This window comes from Sus scrofa, chromosome 8 (assembly GCF_054392235.1).
Source record: "Sus scrofa isolate SSC_HxYL_T2T_F1_AM1 chromosome 8, Sscrofa_HxYL_maternal_Yorkshire_Landrace_v2.0, whole genome shotgun sequence".
Lineage (NCBI taxonomy): Eukaryota > Metazoa > Chordata > Mammalia > Artiodactyla > Suidae > Sus > Sus scrofa.
Genome location: NC_139390.1, coordinates 129,051,086 through 129,077,735, shown reverse-complemented (window position 1 = coordinate 129,077,735; position 26,650 = coordinate 129,051,086). Strand labels below are relative to the sequence as shown.

At 34.0% G+C, this 26,650-nt stretch overlaps 1 protein-coding gene across 9 annotated transcripts in view; it reads right to left on the bottom strand.

The window, feature by feature from the left end:
- STPG2 (sperm tail PG-rich repeat containing 2) overlaps positions 1-26,650 on the bottom strand; it is a 552,915-nt gene that overhangs the window by 36,018 nt on the left and 490,247 nt on the right. For 4 of the 9 annotated variants that reach the window (XM_084973377.1, XM_084973378.1, XM_084973383.1 and 1 more), the window contains one exon: positions 19,979-20,029. The exons of the other annotated variants lie outside the window; for them this stretch is intronic. In XM_084973377.1, the coding sequence (XP_084829503.1) occupies positions 19,979-20,029 (51 nt within the window). The remainder of the gene's footprint in view (positions 1-19,978; positions 20,030-26,650) is intronic. 9 annotated transcript variants of the gene reach the window in all.

The following is a 26,650-nucleotide window of genomic DNA, read 5'->3' as shown; positions in this document are numbered from 1 at the left end:
TTCCAGCAATTATGTCTTCAAATATTTTCTTAGGGCCTTTCTTTTCCTTTTGGGATCCCTTTCATGTGAATATTAATGTGTTTGATGTGATCCCAAATATCTCAAGCTATCCTCATTTCTTTTCATTGTTTTTTTCTGTTCAGCAACAATAATTTCCACTATCCTTTCTTATAGTTTACTGGACTGTTCTTCTGTATCATTTAATCTACTATTGATTCTTTCCAGTGTATTTTTCATTTTATTTTTTTGTATTCTTCATCTCTGCTTGGTCATTGGTTATATTTTCTATCTCTGTTAAAAACTTCTAACTTCTCACTTTTGCATCCATTCTCCTTCCAGTTTCTTTGCTCACCTTTATGGTCATACTCTGAATTCATTCTTGGATAGATTGCCTTTCTACATTTCATTTAATTTTTCTTATGGTGTTTTATCTTGCTCCTTTGCCTGGAACATATTCCTCTGCTGTCTCATTTTATGTAAGTTTCTATTTGTATTTTTATGTATGTGGTATGCTCTTCACCACATTGGAGAAGTCACCTTGTGTAGATGTCCTGTGCATCCCAGGACTACACTGTTCTCTCATTGCCCATGCCATATGCTCTAGGACTTCCCCCTAAGAGGGCTGCATGAGTCCTTCTGTTGTGGGCTGACTATACTTGTGATCTAGTAGGCTTAGTTGGCCCCTGGTCTGGTTGGTTGCCAGATCCTGCTTTGTGTGAATGTGATTGGCTGCTGTTTAGTATGGCCTGGTGATGAGGTGGCTGGTTCGTAGATCCCTTTATGGCACTGGGGCTAGTGCTGGCTCACTGGAGGGCAAATTCTGGGTTTCTAAGACTCTGGGACTATTGCCCACCCACTGGCTAGTGAAGCTAGAATGTGGGATTTGTGCTAGAGTACTGGCAGGCAGTTATTTCCTGGAGTTTGGCTGCAGGGCCCAAAGATCCCAGAATTAATTTCAGGTCATTGGTGAGTGAGGGCTGTTTCTGACACAGTTGGGTTTGGAGTCTGTGGTATCCCAAAGATTCCATTGGCCTGCTAAGGAGCAATTATCTGACATCAGTATCTATGTTCCCAAGTTGAGCCACAGCCACCCCACTGCCTCTCCAGGAGATTCTCATTTGGTTAGGTCTGGCCCAGGCTCCTATTAAATTATTGCTTTTGTCCTGGGTCCCAGTACAAGTGATATTTTGTGTGTACCCTCTAAGAGTGAAGATTCTATTTCCCCCAGTCTTGTGGGGCTCCTACAGTTAAGCCCTGATAGTCTTCAAAGCCAAATGCTCTGGGGTCTCCTCCTCTTGATACTAGACCCTCAGGCACAGGAGCCTATTATGGGGTTCAGAATTCTTACTTCAATATGAAATCTTCTGCAATATAATTTTTCTATGATTTGTAGGATACCCACCTGGGATGTATAGGATGTGATTATATTGCAAGTCTGCCCCTCTTACCCATCTTGTTTTTGTACCTTCTTTATGTATTTATTGTAGAAGACCTTTTCTGGTAGGCTCCAGTCTTTTTCATCAATGATTGTTCTGCAGATATTTGTGATTTTGGTCTGCTTGGGAGAGGGGGTGAGCTCAGAGTCTGTCTACTCTGCTTTCTTGGCTGCTCAGTTTTAATGGGAATAAGAGTAATATTTTAATATTTAATATTATGCTTATTAGTAGGATTTCCTACATAGGATTTGATACCACGTTAAAATATTAAAAACTATTTTAGTTCAGCTTTTTATTGGTAAAAGTCCCTCAGTTTTGAAAACAATTGGGCAGCATCTTTTAAAATAGTTATATTGTTTTTATTCTTTAATTTTTTGATTCAATTAATTACTTAAAGTATTTTCTAATACCCCATTCTTTATTTCCATGAATAAACTAGTTTTAAATATCATTCTTTTATTTTCTTAATTAGGCAAATATTTATTGAACACCTAATAGACAGCTGACACTATTTCAGGAGACATATCCAAATGAAGATATAAATTAGGCAGTTGGATAAATATTGTGGAAATTTGGGGATACAACTAGACCCAGGTTATAGGTATGATTTGGGAAGTAGCAGCACATAGGTAATACAGATTTGTAGTGTCGTTTAGTGTGAGAAGTTGTAGTTCAGTGAGAGAAAAGAAAATGTCGAGCAAATGAATCATGAACATTCCAATTACTAAATCAGGTTGATGAGAGGAATTAGTATAGGGGTCTAGAAATAGCAGCCAGTAAGACAGGAGGAAAACAGAGAAAGTGTGATGTCGTAGTAGCCATGGATCTAGTCTGTTAAATTTAACTAGAAAGTTAGGGCAAATGAAGACTCAGAATTACTATAGGAGTTAGCCAGTTTATTTTGATTTATTTTCAGTGTATGTCTTAGGGATAGCCATGATTGTTGGCTCAAATGAGGCAGCACATAAGCCTGCATCATCAGGGAGCAATCTATAACAATTTCAAGTTCCCTGTTCCTGGGCTATGGATAGTAACTTGAGTCTTCCACAGTTGTTCATTGGCTCTATCTTTTAATGCGGTTGTGAGTCTCCATGTGTGGATGTATATGAGCCCTAAATAATTATTAACCATCATTGTTTTCTCTTTGTTATTTTATTTTTCTATAAATTGTTACTATTTCCCTTTACTTATACAAGTTACATTTGTTCTCTGACATATGGGTTGGTTAATGATGACAGCTTATTTATTTTTTAAAAATTGTTATTTCCCCAATACAGTTTTTTCTTCTACTGTACAGCATGGTGACTCAGTTACACATACATATACACATTCTATTTTCGCACATTATCATGCTCCATCATAATTGACTAGACAGAGTTCCCAGTGCTACACAGCAGGATCTCATGGCTAATCCATTCCAAAGGCAATAGTTTGCATCTATTAACCCCAAGCACCCCAACCATACCACAACCCTCCCCCTTGGCAACCACAAGTCTATTCTCCAAGTCCATGAGTTTCTTTTCTGTGGAAAGGTTCATTTGTGCCATATATTAGATTCTAGATGTAAGTGATAGCCTATGGTATTTGTCTTTCTCTTTCTGACTGACTTCACTCAGGATGAGAGTCTCTAGTTCCATCCATGTTGTTGTAAATGGCATTATGTCATCTTTTTTATGTCTGAGTAGTATTCCATTGTGTATATATACCACATCTTCCTGATCCAATCATCTGTCAGTGGACATTTGGGTTGTTCCCATGCCTTGGCTGTTGTGAATAGTGCTGCAGTAAACATGCGGGTACATGTGTCTTTTTTAAGGAAAGTTTTGTCTGGATATCTGCCCAAGAGTGGGATGTCTGGGTCATATGATAGTTCTATGTATAGATTGCTAAGGTATCTCCATACTCATCTCCATAGTGGTTGTACATGACAGCTTATTTTGGATAATAGTTTCCCATGTACATCTCTGAATTCCTAACTGCTTGAGTAAATAACATCAGTTCTAGGTATTTACCTAGCTTATCTTCCTATAAAATTAAATTATTATTTTTCCATATCCTTTGACAAATCTCACCTGCAATTTATGTTAAATCCAACAGGTATGTGAAAGCGAACTACTATATGATAGGAATATACACTTTGAGTGAATAAAGGTAAATCAGACACAGGTCTGGCTTGTAAAGAATAGATAGTCTATTAAAAGAGATGGAGTTGTCACATAACTAATAATAATACAAATAGAAATTCATATGATTAAGATATAAAAGGTAAAGATAAAGATTCAAAGGAAGAGGTCAATATGATTTGGAATGACAAGCAAGTCAACATTTAAACTAGGCTTTGGAATATAAATTGATTTTATAAATATAGAGATGAATAAGTGATATTCAAAGAAAAAATGATCAGAACAAGTGAAAAAAGAATGCTCGATCAAGTAGTATGGTGAATAGCAAGTGCTTTTCTTAAGCAAAAATTTACGAAAATGAAATGAACTAATAGGAAATAATGTTTTAAAAGTATATCAAGATGAGGAAATGGAAAACTTTGGACTAAATGAATTTTTTTTTTTACTGTGATCTGGCGGAGTTTTGCTACATGTAGACTAAAATATGAACTTAGGAAATGAATAGGAAAAATTGACAGTAGAAGATTGCTAAAATTTTCTCAAGATAATCTCAATGACTGTCAATTAGCAACATACAATTTGTTTTAATATTAGATTCCACTTTGCTAAAATTTTTTAGAAGGACTCAGGACATAGTCTTCAATTCAACAAACCAGTGTTTGTTAAATGCCATTTTTCGTTATTGTTGTACTTATTTTTTTATAGTATAATTTTAATAAAATTAACTTTATGATGTTTATTAGGTTTACTCTTCTACTAGGATATTCAATTTAATTGTACTGTTTTTAGTATTATTACCGGGTAATTCCAAGAGCTGATAACAATGAAGATAACTGCAATGAAAGGAATAAGGAATAGTTTTCCATACTAAATTCCTAGATGAATTATAATCGTTAATTTACCAAATTAGCTGACAAGTATCCCAATGATATCCACACAATGGAGCCTGGAAACTAAGCCAAATATATATGGAAACTTTGGTATATGAATGACAAAGCACTACAAACAATTGTAAGATAGATAAAACAATTATTTATATTAAACATATTTAAATCCCCACAACAATAGCATACAAACACACTCACACAAATATTAGATTTGCTAAGTATCTAAATGTAAAAACAAATAATTTTGAAATTCTTAGTTGGATATATATGTGTGGGATTGAAAATTATTATTTAAACAAGAATCAAAAAGTGAAAATAAAAATGCAACTAATTTGCTAAAGTGCTGGTGATGTTCAGTGTAGGTTCAGAGATTTATATCAACTATATAATTAAAGGACAAAGCTGTTATTCTGAATATACTTCATGGTCTGTGCCGTCATTCTTTTTTCCCAGGATCTTGGATAATCTTACTGTCATTACTGTGAATTTTTTTCAGGTAAATTGCCTATTTCCTCTTCATTTAGTTCATCTTGTTCTTCATCTGGAGTACATATCTCTTCCGTCTCATTTTGTCTGACTTTCTGTGTTTGTGGTTACTGTTCCTCAGGATCATAGATAGTTCCTCTTGCATCTAGTGTCTGCCCACTGGCGGATAAGATTGTTCTGGGGCTTGTGCAGGCTTCTTGGGAAGTACTGAAGCCTGCCCACTGATAAGTAGAGCTGAGTCTTGTCCTTCTGGTGGGCAGGGCCACGTCAAGTGATGTGTTTAGAGGCAGCTATGGCCTCAGGACTACGTTAGGTAGGCTGGCGGCTGATGGGTGGGGCTTTGTTCCCACACTGCTGATTGTTTAGCCTGAGGCATTTTAGCACTGGAACTTGCATGCTGTTGCATAGGGCCAAGACTTAGTGCCAAAATGGCAACCTCTAGGAGCACTCACGGTGATGAGTGTGCCCTGGGGCCTGTGTGACCAGTGTCCTTGCCCTCACAGTGAGTCTCAGCCAACCCCCACCTTCCCAGAAGTCCTTCTGAGGCCAGAAGGTAGGTCTGGCCCAGGCTAATTATGGAGTCATTACTTTGTCCTGGGTCCTATTGTAGGTGGAAACTTGTGTGCTCCCCCCAAGAGTGGAGTCCCTATTTCTCCCAGTCCTGTGGAGCTCCTGCACTCAATCCTTACTGGCCTTCAAAGCTCTTCTTAGACCCTCAGGCTGGGGAGCTTGACATGGGAAGCTCAAAATTCTCAATCCTATGGGAGAAACTCTGTCATATAACAGTTTTCCATTTTGTGGGTCGTGCACCCAGCAGGGATGATATTTGATTATATTACAAAAAAGTGCCTCTCATATCATCTCATTGTGGCTTCTTCTGTCTTTTTATGTAGAATATCTTTTATGGTAGGTTCCATTCTTTTTTGTTGATGGTTATTCAGCAGGTAGTTGTGATTTTGGTGTTTTCGTGAGAGGAGATTAGTTCAAGCTCTTCTGTTGTGCCATCTCTTCATTTCTATTGTGAATATACTTCAGAACACATTATTATGATCACTTTATCCTATTAAAATACAGCAGACCACAAATAGTACAAAGTGTAAAATTTTCTGTATAAAAATGCCATAAGAAGCTTTCCAAGTCTACACAAACTTCATGATTAAACATAAGCTATGATAGGGCACTACATAAAGACAAATAATTTAGTGGGCTATGAATGCTCTTGAGATCTGTTATTCTGCTGCTAAATGCTAGATCTACATTGTAGTTAATAGCTTCAGAAATGAGTAGCATCAATATTTCCCTCCAAGAGCAAAGTATCCAGGTCACACCTTCCACACTTAAAGTGTTTATAGTCCCACACGACATAGATAAATAATTTTTAAAAAAGGACAGGGAATACTGCAATTAAAATAGGCTCTCCTGGGCCTTGCAGAAAACTAACCAGGGACCCAGCCACATCCTCCAACAGGCTGGCACTACACACACCCCTGGGGGCACATAGCTATGGGGGTTCCAAAACCCACCCAAGAGTGGGCTGGCAGCAACCTAATGCTCCTCCAAGCTATGCAGCCAAACCACAAAGGAAGCCTACCTTCTCTCCTCCAGCAGGCTCAAAGCCACCGTACCCATAGTAGTCGACCCTCCCACAAGAGAAGGGCAAATGTAACCCACATAGCAGGTACCCTAGAGCACATAGCTCTGATGAACAGAAAGGAGTGTACTGATAAGCACCATGAGGCATCTCCTACATAATTCCATTTCTCCAAAATCAGGAAATATATCTATCACATAGAAATAAATACAGAGAATTGGGGAAATATATTCCAAATGAAGGAACAAGGTATAACTTCAGGAAAAGAACTAAACAATCTACCCAAAAAAGAGCTCAAGGTAATGACTATAAAGATGCTCATCAAACTTAGGAGAAGAATGGATAAACACAGAATTCCAAAAAAGAGTTAGAAAATATAAAGAAAAACCAGTAAAGAAGAACTAAACAGAGCTGAAAAATAAAATACTCAATATTTTTACATACACTAAAGGGAACCAAGAGTAGATAAGATAATATAAAGGTATTATCTGCAATACATGATCTGCAAGTCAGAGTAGTGGAAGCCACCCAATTTGAACAGAGAAACAAAGAATTTTTTAAAATGAGGATAGTTTAAGAGACCTCTGAGACAGTGTCAAGTGTACTAACATTTGCAATCTAGGGTTCTGAGAAAGAGCAAAGAAAAGGATGGAGGACATATTTGAAGTCATAGTAGCTAAAAACCTCCCTAACTTAGGAAATGCATCTCTAGTAATCACAGAGTCCTAAACAGGATCAACCCAAAGGGGAACACACCAAGACACATTGTAATTAAAACAGCAGAAACTGAAAAAAAATCTTAAGAGCAGCAAGAGAAAAGCAACTAGTTATGTGCAAGGGAACTCTTATGAGAGTTCTATTGGCTAACTTTTCAGCAGAGACTTTCGAAGCCAGAATGGAGTGGCACAATATATTCAAAATGAGGAAAAGAAGAAACCTATAAACAAAAATAATCTACCAGACAAGGCTATCATTCAGATATGAAGGTGAGATAGAGAGTTTTAAAGACAAGCAAAAGCAAAAGAATTCAGCATCACTAAATGGACTTTAGAATAAATGTTAAATGGACTTTACTAAGTGGAAGAGAAAAGACCACAAGTAGAAAAATGAAAATTACAAAAAGAAAAATCTCATTGCTAAAGGGAAACATACACTATGAAAAAGAAGTAGAAAGGTTAAAAGACAAAAGTAATAAAATCATCAATGTCCACAATAAGTAGTTAAGGGATATTCAAAACAAAAAGATTTAAAAAACATTAACCATGGTGGGGGAAGTAAAAGTTCAAGGTTTTTAAAATGTGTTCAAGCTTAAGAGATTGTCACCTTAAAATAATAATATGTATGTAGTTATATGCATATGTAATAATATATAACCATGTGTGTGTATATATATAGTTATATAGTTAGTTATATATGAACCTGATGGTAACCAGAATCCAAAAATCTATAATAGCTACACACAGAAAAAATGAGAAAGGAAACCAAGCATAACACTAAAGATAGTCAACAAATGACAAGGGAAGGGAGCAAAAGAAGATGAAACAACAACAAGAACCCTACAAAAATCACCCCAAAACAAATAACAAATTGACAGTAACTACTGACATCAATAATTGATTTAAATGTAAATGAACAAAATGCTCTAATCAATCTAAAGAGTAACTGAATGCATACATTAAAAAATACCAAGACTTACATATATGCTGCCTACAAGAGACTAATTTCATATATAAAGACACACAGTGAGACAATGAAAAAGGTAAATAAAAAGTGGAATAACAACTTTTTTCAGACTAAATAGACTTTAAAAAATACTGTAACAATAGAAAAAGTCATTACATAATAAAAAAGAGATCAATCCAATAAGAAAACATAACAATTATAAATACATATGTACTCAACACAGGAGCACCTAAATACATAAAGCAAATATTAACAGCATATTGTGTACAGACCATTCAGACAAAAATCAATAAGAAAACACTGATCTTAAGGGATAAAATAGACCCAGGGGATTTAATAGATATATATAGAACAATGCATTGAACAGCAGCAGACCACACTCTTTGCAAGTGCACATGGAACATTCTCCAAGATTATGTGTTAAGCCACAAAACAGGAAGAAATAAATTTAAAAAGACGGACCCAGAAATAAACCCATGCACTTGTGGTCAATTAATTTATGACAAAGGAAAAACAGTCTCTTCAATAAGTGGTGCTGAGAAAACTGGACAGCTACATGTAAAGGAATGAAATTAAAATATTCCCTAACGCTACATACAAAAATAAAGAGGATTTAGAGACCTAAATGTAAGACTGGATGCTGTAGATTTTCTATAGGAAAATGTAAAAAGATAACTCTTTTATATGAATTGCAGCAATATTTTTCTGGATCTATCTGCTAAAATAAATAAAAGTGAAAATAAACAAATGAGACCTAATTAAAGTAAAAAGAGTTTGTTTACAGTAAAGGAAACCAACCAAAAACCTATTGAACTGCAGAAAACATTTGCAAATGATATGATAGGTACAGGGTGAACACTCAACATATGTAAAACAGCTCATAAAATTCAACATCAAAAAACCTAACTTGATTAAGAAATTGGCAGAAGAACTGAATAGACATTTTTTTTTTTTTTTTTTTGCAAAGAGGAAATGCAGATGACCAACAGGCACATAAAAAGATGCATCTTCAGAGCAGAGAAATGCAAATCAAAACCACAATGATATATCACCTCACACTGGTCAGAAGTGCTATCATCAAAAAGGACACAAATAACAAATGTTGGCAAGGATGTGGAGATAAGGAACATTTGTACACTCTTGGTGGGAATGTAAATTGGTACAGCCACTGTGGAAAAGAGTATGGAGGTTTCTGAAAAAGCTAAAAATAGAATTACCATATGACCCAGCAATTCCACTCCTAGGAATGTATCTGAAAGGTATTTGAAAAGATGAAAATTTGTCATTTTCAGCAACATGGATGGACCTAGAGGGCATTATACTAAGTGATATAAATCAGAAAAAGACAAATACTGTGTGATATCACTTATGTGGGGAAGCAATAAGATACAACAAACTGGTAAACAAAACAAGAAGTAGACTCACAGATAAAGAGAACAAACTAGTGGTTACCAGGGGTGAGATGGGGAAGTAAAAACTATTTGGTGTGAGAGAGGCTATAGGATGTACTGTACAATATGGGGAATATAACCAATATTTTTTTAATAATTGTAAATGGAGTGAATCTTTAAAATTGCATAAAAGTGAATTTAAAAAAATAAGAAAATCTTATCTATTTCAACCACAAACACATGAACCAGAAAATCAACTACAAGAAAAAAAAATTGCAAAAACAAATGCATTGAGGTTAAGTAATATGTTACTAAATAGCCAATAACTGAAGAATTCAAGGAAGGAATCTAAAAATATTCAGAGACAAGTGAAAATGGAAACACAATGATCCAAATTTCATGGTTTGCAGCAAACTCAGTAGCAAGAGGGAAGTTTATAACAATACAGGCCTACCTCAGGAAACTAGAAAAATCTCAAACACTATATACTCACACTTAAAGGAACTAGAAAAAGAGGACAGACAAAACCCAGTTAGTAGAAGGAAAAAATTATAAAAATTACATCAAAAATAAAATAGAGACAAAAAAAAAATCAATAGAAAAAATCAAAGAGGAGTTCCTGTTGTGGCTCAGTCAATTAAGAAACCAAATAAGTGTCTGTGAGGATGTGGATTCAATCCCTGGCCTCGCTCAGTGGGTTAAGGATCTGGCATTGCCACAAGCTGCAAAGTAGGTCACAGATGGGAGCTGGATCTGATGTTTCTGTGGCTGTGGCATAGGCTGGCAGCTACAGCTCTTATTCAGCCCTTAGCCTGGGAACTTCCATATGCTGCAGGTGCAGCTATAAAAAGAAAAAAAATATATCAAAAAAACTAATAGCTTTTTAAAAATTGCCTTAAAAAAGAAAATTATTTTAAGCATTTTTTCTGATCATAGCAACATGAAGCTAGAAATCAATCACAGAAAGATAAATGAGAAAAAAATTACAAAGAAATTAAGTGGCATGCTACCAAAAAAAAAAAAACCCAAAACAAAAAAACAACCACCCAATAGGTCAGTAATGAAATCAAAGAAGAAAAACACACCACAAGACCAACGACATTGAAAACACAACCATACAAAATGGATGGTCGAAGTTCCCTCTGTGGCTCAGCAGTTAATGAACCCTAAGATCCGTGAGGATGTGAGTTTGATCCCTGGCCTTGTTCAGTGGGTTAAAGATCTGGCATTGCCCTCAGCTGTGGGGTAGGCCAGTGGCTGTAGCTCTGATTTGACCCCAGCCTGGGAATTTCCATATTCCAAGGTGTGGCCCTAAAAAGCAAAAAAAAAAAAAAAAAAAAAAAAGATACTATGCAGCAAGGATGGTTCTAAAAGGGAAGTAAATAGAGAAATAGTCTATTTCTAGACAGAAAAATAGTCTATTTCTAGACAGACACTTATTTGGGTTCTTAATTGAGCCACAACAGGAACTCCTCTTTGATTTTTTTCCCTCAAAAAACAAGAAACATTCCAAATAAACAATCTAAACTACTACCTAAAAGAATTAGAAAAATAAGAACAAACAAAACTTAAAGTGAACAGAAGTAAGGAAATTACAAAAATTTGAGAGGAGATAAATAAAAGATTAAAAAACAATAGAAAAAAATCAGTAAAACCAAGAACTGGCTGTTTGAAAGGATAAGAAAACTTAAAGCCAATAAACCTCTGGCCAGGCTCATCAAGAAGCACAAGGAGAAGACTCAGGTAAGATAAGAAATGAAAGAGGAGAAACAATAACTGACACCACAGAAATAAAAAACATAAGAGAAAACTGTGTATAGCTATATGCCAACAAACCGGACAACCTAGAAGAAACAGACAACTTTGCTAGAAACATACAGCCCATGAAAACTTAATCAAGCAGAAATACATAATTGAATAGACCTGATCACTAGAAGTGAAATAAAGTCTCTAATTTAAAAATTCCATGCAAACAAAAGTCCAGGACCAGATGTCTTTACTGGGGAATTCTACCAAAACATAAAATGAATTCACACATGTCCTTCCAAAACTCTTCCAGAAGACTGAATAGGAGAAAACATTCCCAAAGTCATTCTATGAAGCCATCATCACCCTCATACCAAAACCATACAAAAATACTACCAAAAAATAAATTCTAGGCTACTATCTTTGATGAGTATAGATGCAAAAATCCCCAACAAAATTTTAGCAAACCCATTCCAACACAGAAAAAGGATTATATACTGCAATCAAGTTAGATTCGTTCCAGGATCAAAGGATTGTTCAATATATGCAAATCAATCAGTACAAGAGAAAAGACAAAAAACACATGATCATCTTAATATATACAGAAAAATCTTGATAAAATTCATCATTCATGAGAAAAACCTTTGCCAAAGTGGATATAGAAGGAACATATCTCAATATAATAAAAGCTATTTTTGGAAAACCCACAGCCAACATAACACTAAAAGGTGAAGAGCTGAAGCATTCCTGCTAAGTTCTAGAAAAAGAAGGATGCCCGCTCTCACCATTTCTACTCAGTGTAATATTGGAAGTCCTAGCCACAGCAATGAGATAAGAAAAAAATTAAAAGGTATCCAAATCAGCAAGGAAGAGGTAACATTATATGCAGATGACATGGTACTCTATATAGATGACTCTAAAAACTGCACCCAAAAATTATTAGAGCTAATAAATGAATTTAGCAAGGTAGAAAGATACAAGATTAACATATGGCAGTCTGTTTCATTTCTTTATACTAAATGAAATATTGACAGAGAATGTAAAAAATATTCCATTTAAAATTGCATCAAAAATAAAATTACCTAGGAAAAAACCTAACCAAGTAGATCAGGAATATTAATATTGTTAAAATGGCCATACTGCCCAAAGCAATTACAGATTTAATGTTATCCCTATCAAATTACCCATGACGTTTTTCACAGAATTAGAACAAAAATTCTAAAATTTATATGGACCCCTCACACACACACATACAAAACCCAAAGAAACAAAGATGGAGGCAAACTGTTCCAGATTTCAGGCAATGCTAAAAAACTCCACTAATCAAAACAGCATGATATTGGCAAAATAGACATATAGATCAATGGAACAGAATAGAGAGCTCAGAAGTAAATCACACCTAAGGTCAATTAAACTTTGACAAAGGAGCCAAGGATATACAATGGAGAAAAGAATCTTTTCAGTGAGTGGTATTACAAAAAGTTAATAGCCACATGTAAATTGCTGAAGTTAGAATAATCCTTCAAACTATACACCAAAAAAACCCTAAAAATGGCTTAAAGATTTAAATGCAAGACATGAGAGCATAGAATTCATAGAAGAGAGCATAGGCAAAACATTCTCTGATATAAATTGCAGCAATATTTTCTTAGTTCAGTCCCCCAAGGCACTAGAAATAAAAGCAAAAATAAACAAATGGGACTTAAACACTTTTGCACAGCAAAGGAAACCATAAACAAGACAAAAATACAACTTACAGAATGGGAGAAAATATTTGCAAATGATGCAACAGACAAGGACTTAGTTTCCAAAATATGTAAATAGCTCATACAACGCAACAACAACAAAAAAACGCAATCAAAAGATGGGCAGAATACCTAAATCGACATTTTTCTAAAGATGACATACAGATGGCCAACAGGCACATGCAAAGATGCTTAACGGGGCTAATTATTAGAGAAATGCAAATCAAAACTACTATATGTTATCACCTCACACGTCTTTGAATGGCCATCATCAAAATGTTGACAAATAATAAATGTTAGAGAGGGTATACAGAAAAGAGAACCCTCTTAACCTTAAAAAACTAAAAGGAGAGTTACCATATGATCCAGCGACCTCCCTCCTGGGCATAAACCCAGAAAAGACAAAAACTCTAAATTGAAAAGATGTATTCACTCCAGTGTTCACAGCACTATCTACAATAGCCAAAACATGAAAGCAACGTAAGTGTCCATTGACAGATGCATGGATAAAGAAGCTCTGGTGTGTATGCATATGTACACAATAGAATATTAGTTGGGCATAAAGAGAATGAAATCATGCTATTAGCAGCGGTACGGATGGACCTAGAGATTATCACACTACGTGAAGTACGTCAGAGAAAGACAAATAATATGTGATATCACTTATATGTAGAATCTAAAAAGTGTAAGTGAACCTATTTACAACACAGAAACAGACTCACAGACATAGAAAACAAATTTATGGTCACCAAAGGGAAAGGAAGGTAGAGGTGGGATAAATTGGAAGTAAGGGTAGTTGTACACTTCTAATCATAAAATAAACAAGGTTTTACTGTATCACACAGGAACTACAATTTTATAAAAATGGCACTGGAATTCCTAGCCACCATACAAGGCAAAAATGATAATAATAGGCATACTCTGTGGAAAGAGAAAGTAAACTTCCTCCACAGACAAAATGAAAGTCTATATGGAAAAATAAAATTTACAAAGAGAAGTGCTATAATTATTAATGAGTGAGTTTAGACTTATAGGATAGAAGGTCAGTATACAAAAATCAGTTGAGTTCTAAATACTAACCAGGAAACACTGGAACTTGAAATTAGAATAATACCATTTATAAAAGAATATAACTTTGTTAGATTTGCACAATGAAAAACACAAAACACCGATGAGAAAGACTTTAAGTTCTGATAAATAGCAATTTATATTTTAGTCACAGTGGAATATGCAATATTAGTTCTCTGCAACATGATCTGTAGATGAAACACCATGGAAATGTTTTCTTAGAGAAATTGATGAGCTGATTCTAAGATTTATATAGAAATTCACATTACCCAAAATAACTAGAACAATTATGAATAAAAGACCATTTTAAACTTACACTACCTGATTTTAAGATTTACTCTATAATTACAGTAATCAAAATAATTTGAATTTTGTATGAGGAGATACATATAGATTGAGCAAAACTGAGAATTCATAAATTGACCAACATATATGGTGTATTGTTATTTTTATATAGGTGCTAAGATTATTCCATGGATAAAGCAAAATATTTTCAGAACATCTCCACTACTTTCATTTTCAATGCTGAAAAAGTTTTTCTTTCTGTTATGCCATATCCAAAAATTAAACTTGAAATGGCTTTTAGATATCTGTATTGAAGATACCATAATTCTTGAAAAAATAAATGTAGAAAATCCATGTCCTTAAGTGAAGCAAAAATTTTTTAGCATGCAAAATTATGTACCATACAATAAAAAGTTGATAATTTTGACTCCATCAATTTATTTAAAAATGCTTTTCAAGAAAATCATGGACTTGGAGAAAAGACTTGTCGCTGCCTGATGGGAGGGGGAGGGAGTGGGAGGGATCGGGAGCTTGGGCTTATCAGACACAACTTAGAATAGATTTACAAGGAGATTCTGCTGAGTAGCATTGAGAACTTTGTCTAGATACTCATGTTGCAACAGAACAAAGGGTGAAGAAAAAAATGTAATTGTAATGTATACATGTAAGGATAACTTGATTCCCTTGCTGTACAGTGGGAAATTAAAAAAAAAAAAAAGCTTTTCAAAATAAATTACAAATAAAATTTAAAATCAAGCCACAGCCTAAGAAAAATATTTGAAAAACATATCTCATTAAGAATTGTAAGCAGAACATGAAAAAAAATATCTATAGCTCAATAATAAGGCAAAAGCCAATTAAAGTAGTGACAAAGATTTTCTCCTTGACCAAATGCTGCCCAGGCTCTCGAGCTCTTTCTTTACTAGGCTTCAACCTTGGCTGATAAAGACTTGAGTAAAATACTATTGTGGCTTCTAATAGCTCTAGGCCACATCACTAACATGACCCTAGCCCCCTTAAAGTGCCTGCTAAGAAAACTGAAGAAATTTTGCTGTTTAGAGGACTAGGCTGCCAAAAGAATTTTCCATTAGTTCCAGACAAGTCCCTATCTCCTAGCCTCTGTAGGAGGATAGAAGCCTAACTTAAACAAGTGCCAATTAACAAACCAATGTGGGTTTCATATGGACCAACCCCCTTCTGATTTTTATAATTTTTATTTCCCTGGTTCTGCTGAGCCCCTGCTTACCTCCCTTCCTATTCTCTCATTCTCCTTGTAAAACACCTAATTACTGCTGTACAAACTGAAGTTGAGTTCAGTTCATACCGGACTCTTTTCCCTATTATAATAGTATATTATTGATCAAAATCTGTCTGTCCTTACCACTTAGTGTTTGGCTTTGTTGATCTTTGAATGTAGGTAAAATATTTAAATAGGCATTTCACAGGTGATTGTAAACAATAACATATGGAAAAGTGCTCAATATTATCAGTCACAAGGGAAATGCAAATTAATTTACATATCAAATACAAGGGCTAAAATTAAAAAGACAATATCAAATGCTGATGATGACAAAGAGCAGTTGGTACTCTCATAAGTGGGATGTATGATTTTTCAACCTCTATATAGAAAATTCTTGGGCAGTCTTTTGAGAAATTAAACATATACTCACCAATTTCACTCCTACTTATTTACCCAACAGAAATTAAAACATATGTTCATATAATGATTTGTACCCAACTTTTCATAACTGTTGCAGTCATAATAGTCAAACACTGGAAGCAACTTTAATTCATCATCTGTTGTTGAATGGACAACAAAATATTGCATATCTATATAATGAAACAAAACTGAACAATAAAAAAGAACAAACTGTTAACTCATTGAACAACAGAGGTGGATCCAAAACCTAAGTGGAAGGAAATCCTAATAGTCTACTCTATGAATTCGTGGTGGCTATATATGTACCACATCTCACTGAAATGAACTTTTACTGTAAAGAAGAGATGGTACCTGGGTAGAGGGGTAGGCAAAATGGATGAAGTGAATAAAAAGGTATCTTTCTAGTTATAAAAAAGGCATGAAATGTAATGTATAGCCTGGCAACTACGGTTAATAACACCGTATTACATATTTGAAAGTTGCTAAGAGAGTAGATATTAAAAGCTCTCATCACAAGAAAAAAATTCTGTAACTATGTATGGTAACATGTTAATGAGACTTACTGTGGTGATCATTTTACATTATATCCAAATATTGACTCTTGAGGTACACTTGAAACTATACGTCAATTATACCTCAATAAAAATCAGTAAATAAATAGTGATGGAAATGTTCTACTATATGATTTGGTGGTGGCTTTACAGGTATCAAATCTCATTGAATTGAACTTTGAAATCTTTCATATAAATCATACTTCAGTAAAGCTGATTAACAAATAAATTGATCATTTCATGACACATCTATTGAAGGAATTAAAATCGCTATTAGAAAAAAGTGTACTTCATTGATTCTCAGATACTCTTTTTTTCACACTGTAACATCTCTAAAACTAGAATGCACCTTTCAATTTACGGTTTCTTAAACTTAGCATGGGAAACATTTTTTTCTTCTCTTGGCATTATTTAAAATAATGAGGCTTCTTACAGTTGATGGCATATTAGCATCAGTGAAATATGGTAATATATATTTAGTATAAAAAGTGGAGTTAAGCTAATTCTGCTATGTAATATTTATGCGTATTTCATGGGACTTGAATACCCTGAGGTATTTTAAAAACTGCACTATTCCACTAATGGTACATAAAAACACTACTCAAAAACATTTTGAACTATTTAGACAAAAAGCTATATATAAACAACGTGTACTAATTAATAGAAAAATTGATTATCAGCATACATAATTATAAACAGACAAAAAAATCACAAGAATTTTCATTTTAATTATGAATTTCAAAATTAGAGAAAAATACGAAGTATACCATAATAGAAACATATATTTACCACCCATAATGATCAAAAGTTCAGTTTTAAAGAAAAAAACATATATAATTCCATCCCTACTTCTTTTCCATCTCTTTCCCAAGAAATAACTATACTCCTGAAATTGTTACATGTTCTTCAAACCCATTTTCTTACACTTTGTATTCATAGTAAGAAATAACCAAGTTATGGGGCTTAACACAATAGAATATTATCTAACAGTCAAAATACATGAACTAAACTACATGTATCAACAGAGATCAATCTTGAGAACTTAAATTAGAAATATCAAGTAATGAATGTATAATAATAATACGCAAGAACTTGAGGCTTTTTCCTATGTACTAGGCACTGCTGTAAGCACTTTATATATATATATAAACCGATTTAATCCCAAGAAGAGCCTAGTTTACATATGAGGAAGGTGAGGCATAGAGAGATGAAGTATTTTGCTGAAGATCAAATAGCTAGTAATTTGTTATATATGGTCTGTCCCCCCAATCTGAGCTCTCACCCACTCTTTGACCTAAATTGCTATAACAAATAGACGCAAAAGAAATTGCATCTTATTCAGACAACAGCAAAGAACAAATATTTCATGTCAGCCTGGTAGATGAGGTGAGGGGATTGGATAGGTATTCAGTGTTTCAGGAACCTAGACATATGGCAAATCACCATCTTCAAAGACTAGCTTCCAAGATGACTCCGGCAATTACAATTTAACAGAAAAAGAGCATAGAAGACAATGTTTAAGAGCCAGATCTGGAAGTGGCAGATGTCATTTTTACCCATATTCTAATGACTAGAGTCCAGTCATTGGCCAAAGTACCTGTAGGAAAGCTCCTTAACCCTAACCCTAACCCTAACCCTAACCCTAACCTAGGGTTAGGGTTAGGGTTAGGGTTAGAGAATTCACTCTCTCTGTTTAACTGTCTTTGAGCTGGGAATTCAGTGAGTGAATTCTCCATTACTCAGACTTTTTGTACTAAGACCTTCAGTGGCTTGAGTAATACCTACCCACAGAGAGATTACATTCTCCATTAGGGTTAGGGTTAGGGTTAGGGTTAGGGTTGGACTTGGATTGAAACTATATCATTCACTCTCCTGGGTCTCCAGTTTGCTAACTACAGATCTTGGGACTTGCCAGCCTCCATAATAACATGAGCCAGTTCCTTATAATAAATCTCTTGGGGGGTGTGTGTGTGTGTGTGTATGTGTGTGAAACCTATTGGTTCTCTGGAGAACCTTGACAAAGACATTGTGACAAACTACATATTATTTCTGGTTGAGTACTTTTTATTTTGTACCTAGGCTATTTCTTATTGTTTTCATTTCCCCCTTTTTTTTCTTATAGTATACTAATTGCTTGCTCCTATTTCCGTTTTTGAAATCACCAAATTTTATTTATGCATTTCTATTTTCCTAGTTTATCTCCATATTTTCCATTATTCTCACTATGCTGAAATACGGATACAAAACCGAAAGCATGAGTTGTAATGCTTACATTTAAAACTACATTAAAAAATCAGGAATGAAATATTATCCTTAAAACAACACATACAAGTTTTTTTTGTTTGTTTGTTTGTTTCTTTCTGATACTGACCAAGCTATTCTTTCTGGGGCTTTTCATGTTTAAATTCCACAAAGCAAAATCCTATCTCATTCTTTGGAGTGACATAAATGCAGTCAATTTCAATAAAATAATTGCGATTTCAAAAACTATGTAAATGCAGGTAAAAACTACATTTTTTTTTGTATTTAGGATGTTTAAAAGAAAGTGTCTCAGTAGTAAAACAATGTATCTTTCCAAATATTATACATTATATGTTTGAAAAAAACATATAAGCAAAACTTCAGTTTTCCATTGAATTATATCTAAGGAGTTTAATTGAAAAAAAAAACAGATGGAGTAATCTACTTTAACTTATTAACATCTGTATATATTAATAAGTAGCGATTGTCTACATGAGCTTAAATAATTGCAGGCTCTTTTTACTTGCTTTACTCTTATGAGAGGAAAGAACTATTTTATCTGCTCTTCATGGACACATTAAATAAATACTTGAAAATAATTTTACACATATGTATGCATACATATGTTGAAAAATCAGACCAAAGTTATTTTATAAATTATATATGACTAAAGGGAAATTTCTTCTGTATTGTCATTTTCTACTTTTGTTACCCTAAACATGAAAACATCTTCAAAGAATCTACTTATTGCCCCCCAAAAAGGAAAATGTATTCATCCAGTATATATAGTAAAGAGAAAACAAAAAATAATTTGCAATTTTTCTCTTGATTTTAACAATTATATGTTCTTGCATATACCTATATAGTCTTAACAGTTGAACAGAACGATTTTGCATCTCCGGGCTGACAAAATAGAATTGCCACAGGGAAAAAAAAAAATATTAAACATGCTCCCTAAGACACATGCTGAACTCAGAATTACACAGCATGCATCTGGCCCCAAAAGATTGTGATTTGCTTTTCAGTCAAATGTTTCCTGCTGCTAGAAAAAGAAATGTAAGTTTTGTTTCAAGAAAAAGCCTTACCTGGAGAATTACTGCACTGCCATGGTTACACAGTGAAATATATTGCATAATCTAGCAAAAAAAAAAAAAAAAAAAACAGGTTTGGAAAATAATATGATCTTTCGGTTGGAAAGTCATACACATGCCCTCTGTGCTTTTATCTGTGCAGTTTAATGTGTTCTCCTAAGAAACATCCTAACTCTGCAGGAAGGTCCCACACAGCAGTATGTGTATCCCAGTATGTGTGAATCATTTCTCTTATCTAATAATTTCTTACAAATATACCTGTGTTGTTCTCTGACTATTCTCAAAAGTGAGACTCACCATGGGACATTCATTTTGTCTGCCAAATAATTTTTTAGAAGTTGTTTGTTTTTCTGCTATTATATGTTAGAAGTTCATGACTCCGGGAGAGAAAAGAAAGCAACGTTTATATTAAAATACTAAGAAAAATAAATTTCTCATATGTAAATCCGTCATTTTTTGTGTCGTTAAAGCACGAGTTCTTGTGACTGTTTTACACAGGACGAAAGAAGCATTTAAGATGAGTTATACAGGAAGACTAAGCATTATTTAAAATAAAAGCAATAAATAGTTTTGAAGTATTACTTATTTCTATTATTTCCCAAGTATTAAGGATTATCCAAACAGAAAAAAACATATGCAGGCAGCATCTACAATTCTGACTGCTTATCAATTCAGCCTAAATAAAAGTTAATTATACAGAACTGTTGATAAACATGTCCTTTACTATATGTCCAATTAAAGTCATTTCATTATAGTATCTAACAAAACTGATAACCTAATAAATGTCAATTATTTAGCATTATTGATCAGGTTATATAAGCAGAATAGGTAAAATTGATATAACTGCTCTAGTTAGGTTCTGACAAAGCAGGAAAAAGGCAATGCTTTTCTACCATATCATATATTTTCCAGATCATTTTGCAAATTTTGAGGAATCACTTACTAAAAGAAACCATCTAATTAATAGGGAAAGATGTATTTTTTATTTAAAAGCCTCAGTTTAACAAAATACACATTTCTGCTCATCTCTTTGTTAGCTGATTAAATTAATTTGAATGTTGTTACACTTATTACTTAGAAACAATAATTAAATGATTGTTATGCTGAGTTAGAACTTGAAAAATATTTGTAATATAAACAGTAATACTCCAAGAATCTATGGCACAGTACTTTGTCTTCTTTTTGCAGAGCTCTTAGCTATTTTATGGCATATCTTTTAGGGAATTCCATTAAGATTTCAAAATATCAATAAGGAAAATACAAATTAGCAAGCTATCACTATGAATTTTTCCATTCTTATAAATGTACATATTTTCCTGATTCTTGTATTTTTCATTCCGTTTCTCTTGTTGCCTCAACTAAATTTATCAATGCTGACTGAGGCTTAATCAATTTTAATGGTTAATAGCCTGTGAACCAGTTCTTTTGACCATGTGCAGGAAGGGGAACAGGAAGAAGCAGTTATAAACAGCACTTATTAAACGAACCCTGGAGGAAAATCAGAATCCCACAGACCTTCCCTCTTTCCTGAAAACAAGGGTAGGTAATTAGGCCATATGTTTATTAAATAAAAGCGTTTTGAGAAAGAAATACTCAATTTAGTCTTTGTGAGTCCTTTGTGGGTTAGGCATTCTCAAACAATGATGTCAGTTTTCATTTCTGAAGCAAACCATGCTGCTCACTTTTTAACAGTGGACTTTTTCAGTCTCCCAAGGCAATATAAATAAAAACAAAAATAAACAAAGGGGACTTAATCAAACTTACAAGCTTTTGAACAGTAAAGGGAACCATAAAAACAAACAAACAAACAATGAGCAGAAATGTATATGCTTTTAAACTGAGGTTTTTTAATAAAAGAAACATCCTTCCCTGCTAATTAGATGATTTCTTTTAATAAACAAAAACCTGAAAAGACAGCCTATGGAATGGGAGAAAATATTTGCAAACAATGAGACCAACATGGGCTTAGTGCCCAAAATATACCAAAAAAAAAAAAAAAAAAAAGGACAGAAGACCTAAATAGATATTTTCTAAAGAATACATTTGGATGGCTAGTAGGCACATGAAAAAAAAAAATGCTCAGTATTTCTAATTATTAGAGAAATGCAAATCAAAGTAACAATGAAGTATCACCTCATACCAGTCTAAATGACCATCATTAAAAAGTCTACAAATAACAAATGCTAGAGAGGGTGTAGAGAAAAGGGAACCCTCCCTACACTGTTTGTGGGAATGTAAATTGGTACAACCACTATGGAAAGCAGTATAGAGATTCCTCAGAAAACTAAAACTAAAATTACCACATGATCCAGCAATCCCAGTCCTGGGCATGTACCCTGACAAAACAATGATTCAAAGAGATACATGTACCCCAATGTTCCTTACAGCACTGTTCACAATAGTTGAAACTTGGAAACAACTCAATGTCCATGAATGGATTAAGAAGATGTGGTAACTATAAACAATGAAATACTACTCAGCCATAAAAAGAATGAAATAATGCAACTTGCAGCAACGTGGATGTAAGTAGAGATTCTCATACTAAGTGAAGTAAGTCAGAAAGACAAAGACAAATACCATATATCACTTATGTGGAATCTAATTTATGGCACAAATGAAACTATCTACAAAACTGAAACCAACTCACAGTCATAGAGAACAGACTTATGGTTGCCAAGGAGGAGTGGGATGGACTGGGAGTTTGGGGTTAGTAGATGCAAGCTCTTACATTTATAATGGTTAAGCAATGAGGTTCTTCTACTCTTTAGCCCAGGGAACTATACCCAATCTCCTGGGATAAACCATAATGAAAGGAATTTAAAAAATGAATGCATATGTATGTATAACTAAATCACTTTACTGTACTACATAAATTAGCACAACATTGTAAATCAACTATACTAAATAAATAAATAGTGGACTTTTAAAATTGCAGAGAACGTGTTCATGAGGAGAAATGTCACGTAAGCAGTTGAAGCATTTTTGAAGGTTTGTTCATTTTCATATAAGATCTTAAAATGATTTTAATAAAAAAATCCCTTGGCTTTCATTTTTATGTTATGAAGTTTAAGAAAAATCTCACAAAGATTTGCTGGAGTATTTCAGAAGACTTTTTTGCTCTTGATTATAAGTAATACTGCTGAATGTTGCTGTTATTTAATTATAAAGACTTCTATAAATCACAAAACAAGTGCTTTCACGTATGAAACAAAAGAAAAATGCATAATCATACAGTTTAAGAAAATGCTACTTAGAAATTCTCACAGCAAAATCTACAGCTGGAAAAATAAAAAAGCAGCCTGAAATAAAATATAATGGTCTTGAAACTTGCAACAAATAACCACACATTTTAACTAAAATAAGAAACAAAGAAACAAAAACATGCCAATAGAACAGATTGCTGATTTATTTTTAAATATTGCTTTGTTTTTAAAAACAAAACTAAATACAGACTTCCTATAAGATGGAGGATTAAAACAGTACTGAAAAAAACTCACTTCCTCAGTATTTATCAAAATGAAGAAAAATAGTAAAATTAACAACAAAATTCACCATCAAGACCTAAACTGCAAAAGGAATACAATGAAATGCCCAAACTATTAAAGGTAGTAGCCAACAAAAAAATGCAGATGATATCCATTAAAAAAAGTATCTTTCCTATCCCATCTTTCCCCCCAAAAATAATATTTAGAATCTTGCAAATTCTCATTTATACTTCATAATTTTAAGCAAAGCTGATTGAAGTGATTCATCAGCTCTGGGAAAATCAGGATAAACCCCAAAAAGTAAAAATACATCAGCAGAGTGAGAAAATATCACCAGGAATTTATTTCCATCTTTCAGGGTTAGAGTTATATTATTTAAATAAAATAATTTTATTTTCTTTTAAAATTTACTGGGTTAAGTAAAAGATCTAAAAAATATGGGAGTTCCACAATTTTAGCTAGGATGAATGGGCCCTAACATGGCAATTAATAAACAATAAGGAAAAGAATCAAGATTATATAGCATGGATTATACTAAGATGCAGCTGAGGCCTCGCCCTTCCACAGTCATCCATTCATCCCCCCCTTTTTTATTCTTTCTGCCCATGCCAGTGACATGCAGAAGTTCCCAGGCCTGAGACTGAACCTGAACCACAGCAGTAGCAGCTCTGAATCCTTAACTGCTAGGCCATCAGGGAATTTCATTCATTCATTCTTTTAATCATTCATTTAACAACCTTTTATTTAGAATGTATTATGTATATGGCACTGTTCCAAGTACTGCAAAAATAGCAGTGAATAAATCAGACAAAAATATCTAGTTTTATGAAGTTTAAATTATGATATTTAGAAACAGATTTAAAAACCCAAATAGGTCTACAGTTTATTAGAATGTGATTAAACATTAAAGAAAGAGAAGTCACTGGAGGAGAAGGGTACCAATTTTTAATAGGATGATCGAGGAAGTCCTCTGTGAGAGGGTAGCAAGTGAGCAAAGACTGGAAGGGGGTGAGAGTGAACCATGTGGAAAGGTGAAGGTGAGATTCTAGGCCTCAAAAACAGCAGACACAAAGGTAGGTGTGAGGAATAGCCAGCCAGACAGTGACACTTGCATGGAACAGAGATTAAGTAGATGAAATAAAAGAGTAATTAGGTTGGAGGTGGAGGCAGGTATATTGCATAGACCATTATGCCATTTAACTATTTTGGCTTTTAACATAATGAGAAGTAAAGCCATGGACTGTTTTGAACAGAACCTAATTTACATTTTAATTGGCACATTCTGACTATGGTCTTGGTCATGAGAATAGACACAAGGAAGAGCAAGCATAGAAGCAGGGAGACCAATTAGGAAATTACACCCGTAATTCAGAGAAAAGTTGATGACAGTGGTAGCAGCAGAGCTTACAAAAAGAGGTTGAAATTTGAATATATTTGGAAAGTAGGGCCAATAGGATTTTCTGACAGATCAGATGAGGACGTGAAAGAGATGTCAAGCTAGAAGTTTGGCTTTGGAAACATAAAATGTGAAATGCCCACTAGACATCCAAGTGCAAGTTTGATGTTTGAAGTTTAGTGAAGAGATCCTGACTGGCGATAAAACACGCAACCATGTCAACATAAAGATAGCATTTAAAGCTGTCACCAAGGTTGTGAGATAAAAAGGAAATTGAAAAGCAGAGCCTAAGAGCACTCCAACTTTAATAAAGTTAGGGTGATCAGAGGAAGTGGAAAAGGAAATTGAAAATGGGTGGTCAGTGAGATAGGATGTTGTCCTGAATGTGAAGCCCAGAAGTTTCAAGGAGGAAGGAGTGTCAAGTGCTACATCAAATGCAAGGGACAAGATGAAGACTGAGAATCCACCTTGGATTTAGCCATGTAGCAGTTATTGCTGGCCATGACAGGAGTGGCTTCTGGGCAGTGTAGAGAGTAAAAGCCTACTAGGTTCAATGGAGAATAAAAGGAGAGGAGCTGGGGAGAGAGTAAGCCCAGAAATGTTTTAAGGAAGTTTGCAGTAAATGGAGACAGAGACATGCAGCAGTGACTGGAGGGGAAAGGGGTCAAGGAAACACTTAAAGAATGTGATACACAAGAATCTGTTTTTCTGAGGCTGGGATGATCAAGAAGAGAAGTACCGATGTTGAAGGGGGAGAAGAATATTGCTAAAGAGATGTCTTTGAGTGAGTAAGGACCTGATCTAGTACAGAGTGGAGAAAGGATGAAGAGTTTATAAATACTACTAAGTATGTAAATAGAGAAAGTATGTAGACAAGAATATTTAGCTTTTAAATATAGTAAAACAGAGAAAATAATCTCTAAAAGGTAGAAAAATTATCAGGATAATTCAGTCACATCAAGTCAGAGCAAATTCAACATCTGAACAAAGCTGCTCATTTTAAGATTGTTTTAAAAAATGAAAGGAAATAGCATATGTAAACTATAAAAACACTATAATAGGAAAAATAAAGAATGGAGGTAGGAGAGAAGAATGAAACTTCACATGCGAAATGAAAACATAATTTGAAACATAATCTAAAGACTAAAAGCATATTCTTGAGACAATTTGAAATACAGAAGAATGTAACAGGACAAATTAGAAGTCAATGAGATGGATTGCAGAGATAAGATGAAAGAGAACAAAATAAGCTGAAACATAAGATTTTACAGCTAAGGAAACTGAAAGCCAAAATATTCAAATTAAATATATAGATCAGAAACAGTAAGAATCAGAATAAATACAATAAAAGTCAAATCAATGACATAACAGAATATTTGAAGCAGTTATAGAAAATTAGGATAAAATAGAAACAGATTTTAAAGATTCTCATTGAGATGATGAGCAGACACACTAAAATGATCAAATATATGGATAATTACTAAAAATCTGGTAAACAGAATAAAAATTGAACATATGTAATATAAGAATATTTCCCTGAAGAAATGAAGAAATGAAATCTAAAAATGTCATAATACATAAACAGAAAGAACTTTAACAGAACATTCAGAAATGACACACACTCTGGGTAAATTATTTTGTGTCCATAATAAAGAGTTCCTCAGGCATACAGGCAGAAACCACAAGTCAACATCAAGAGAAATAATTTTAAGCCAGCCTCAGATTTTATCACAACATTTAATGCCAGAATTCAGCCAAACATTGTCTTCAAATTTCTGATGCTAA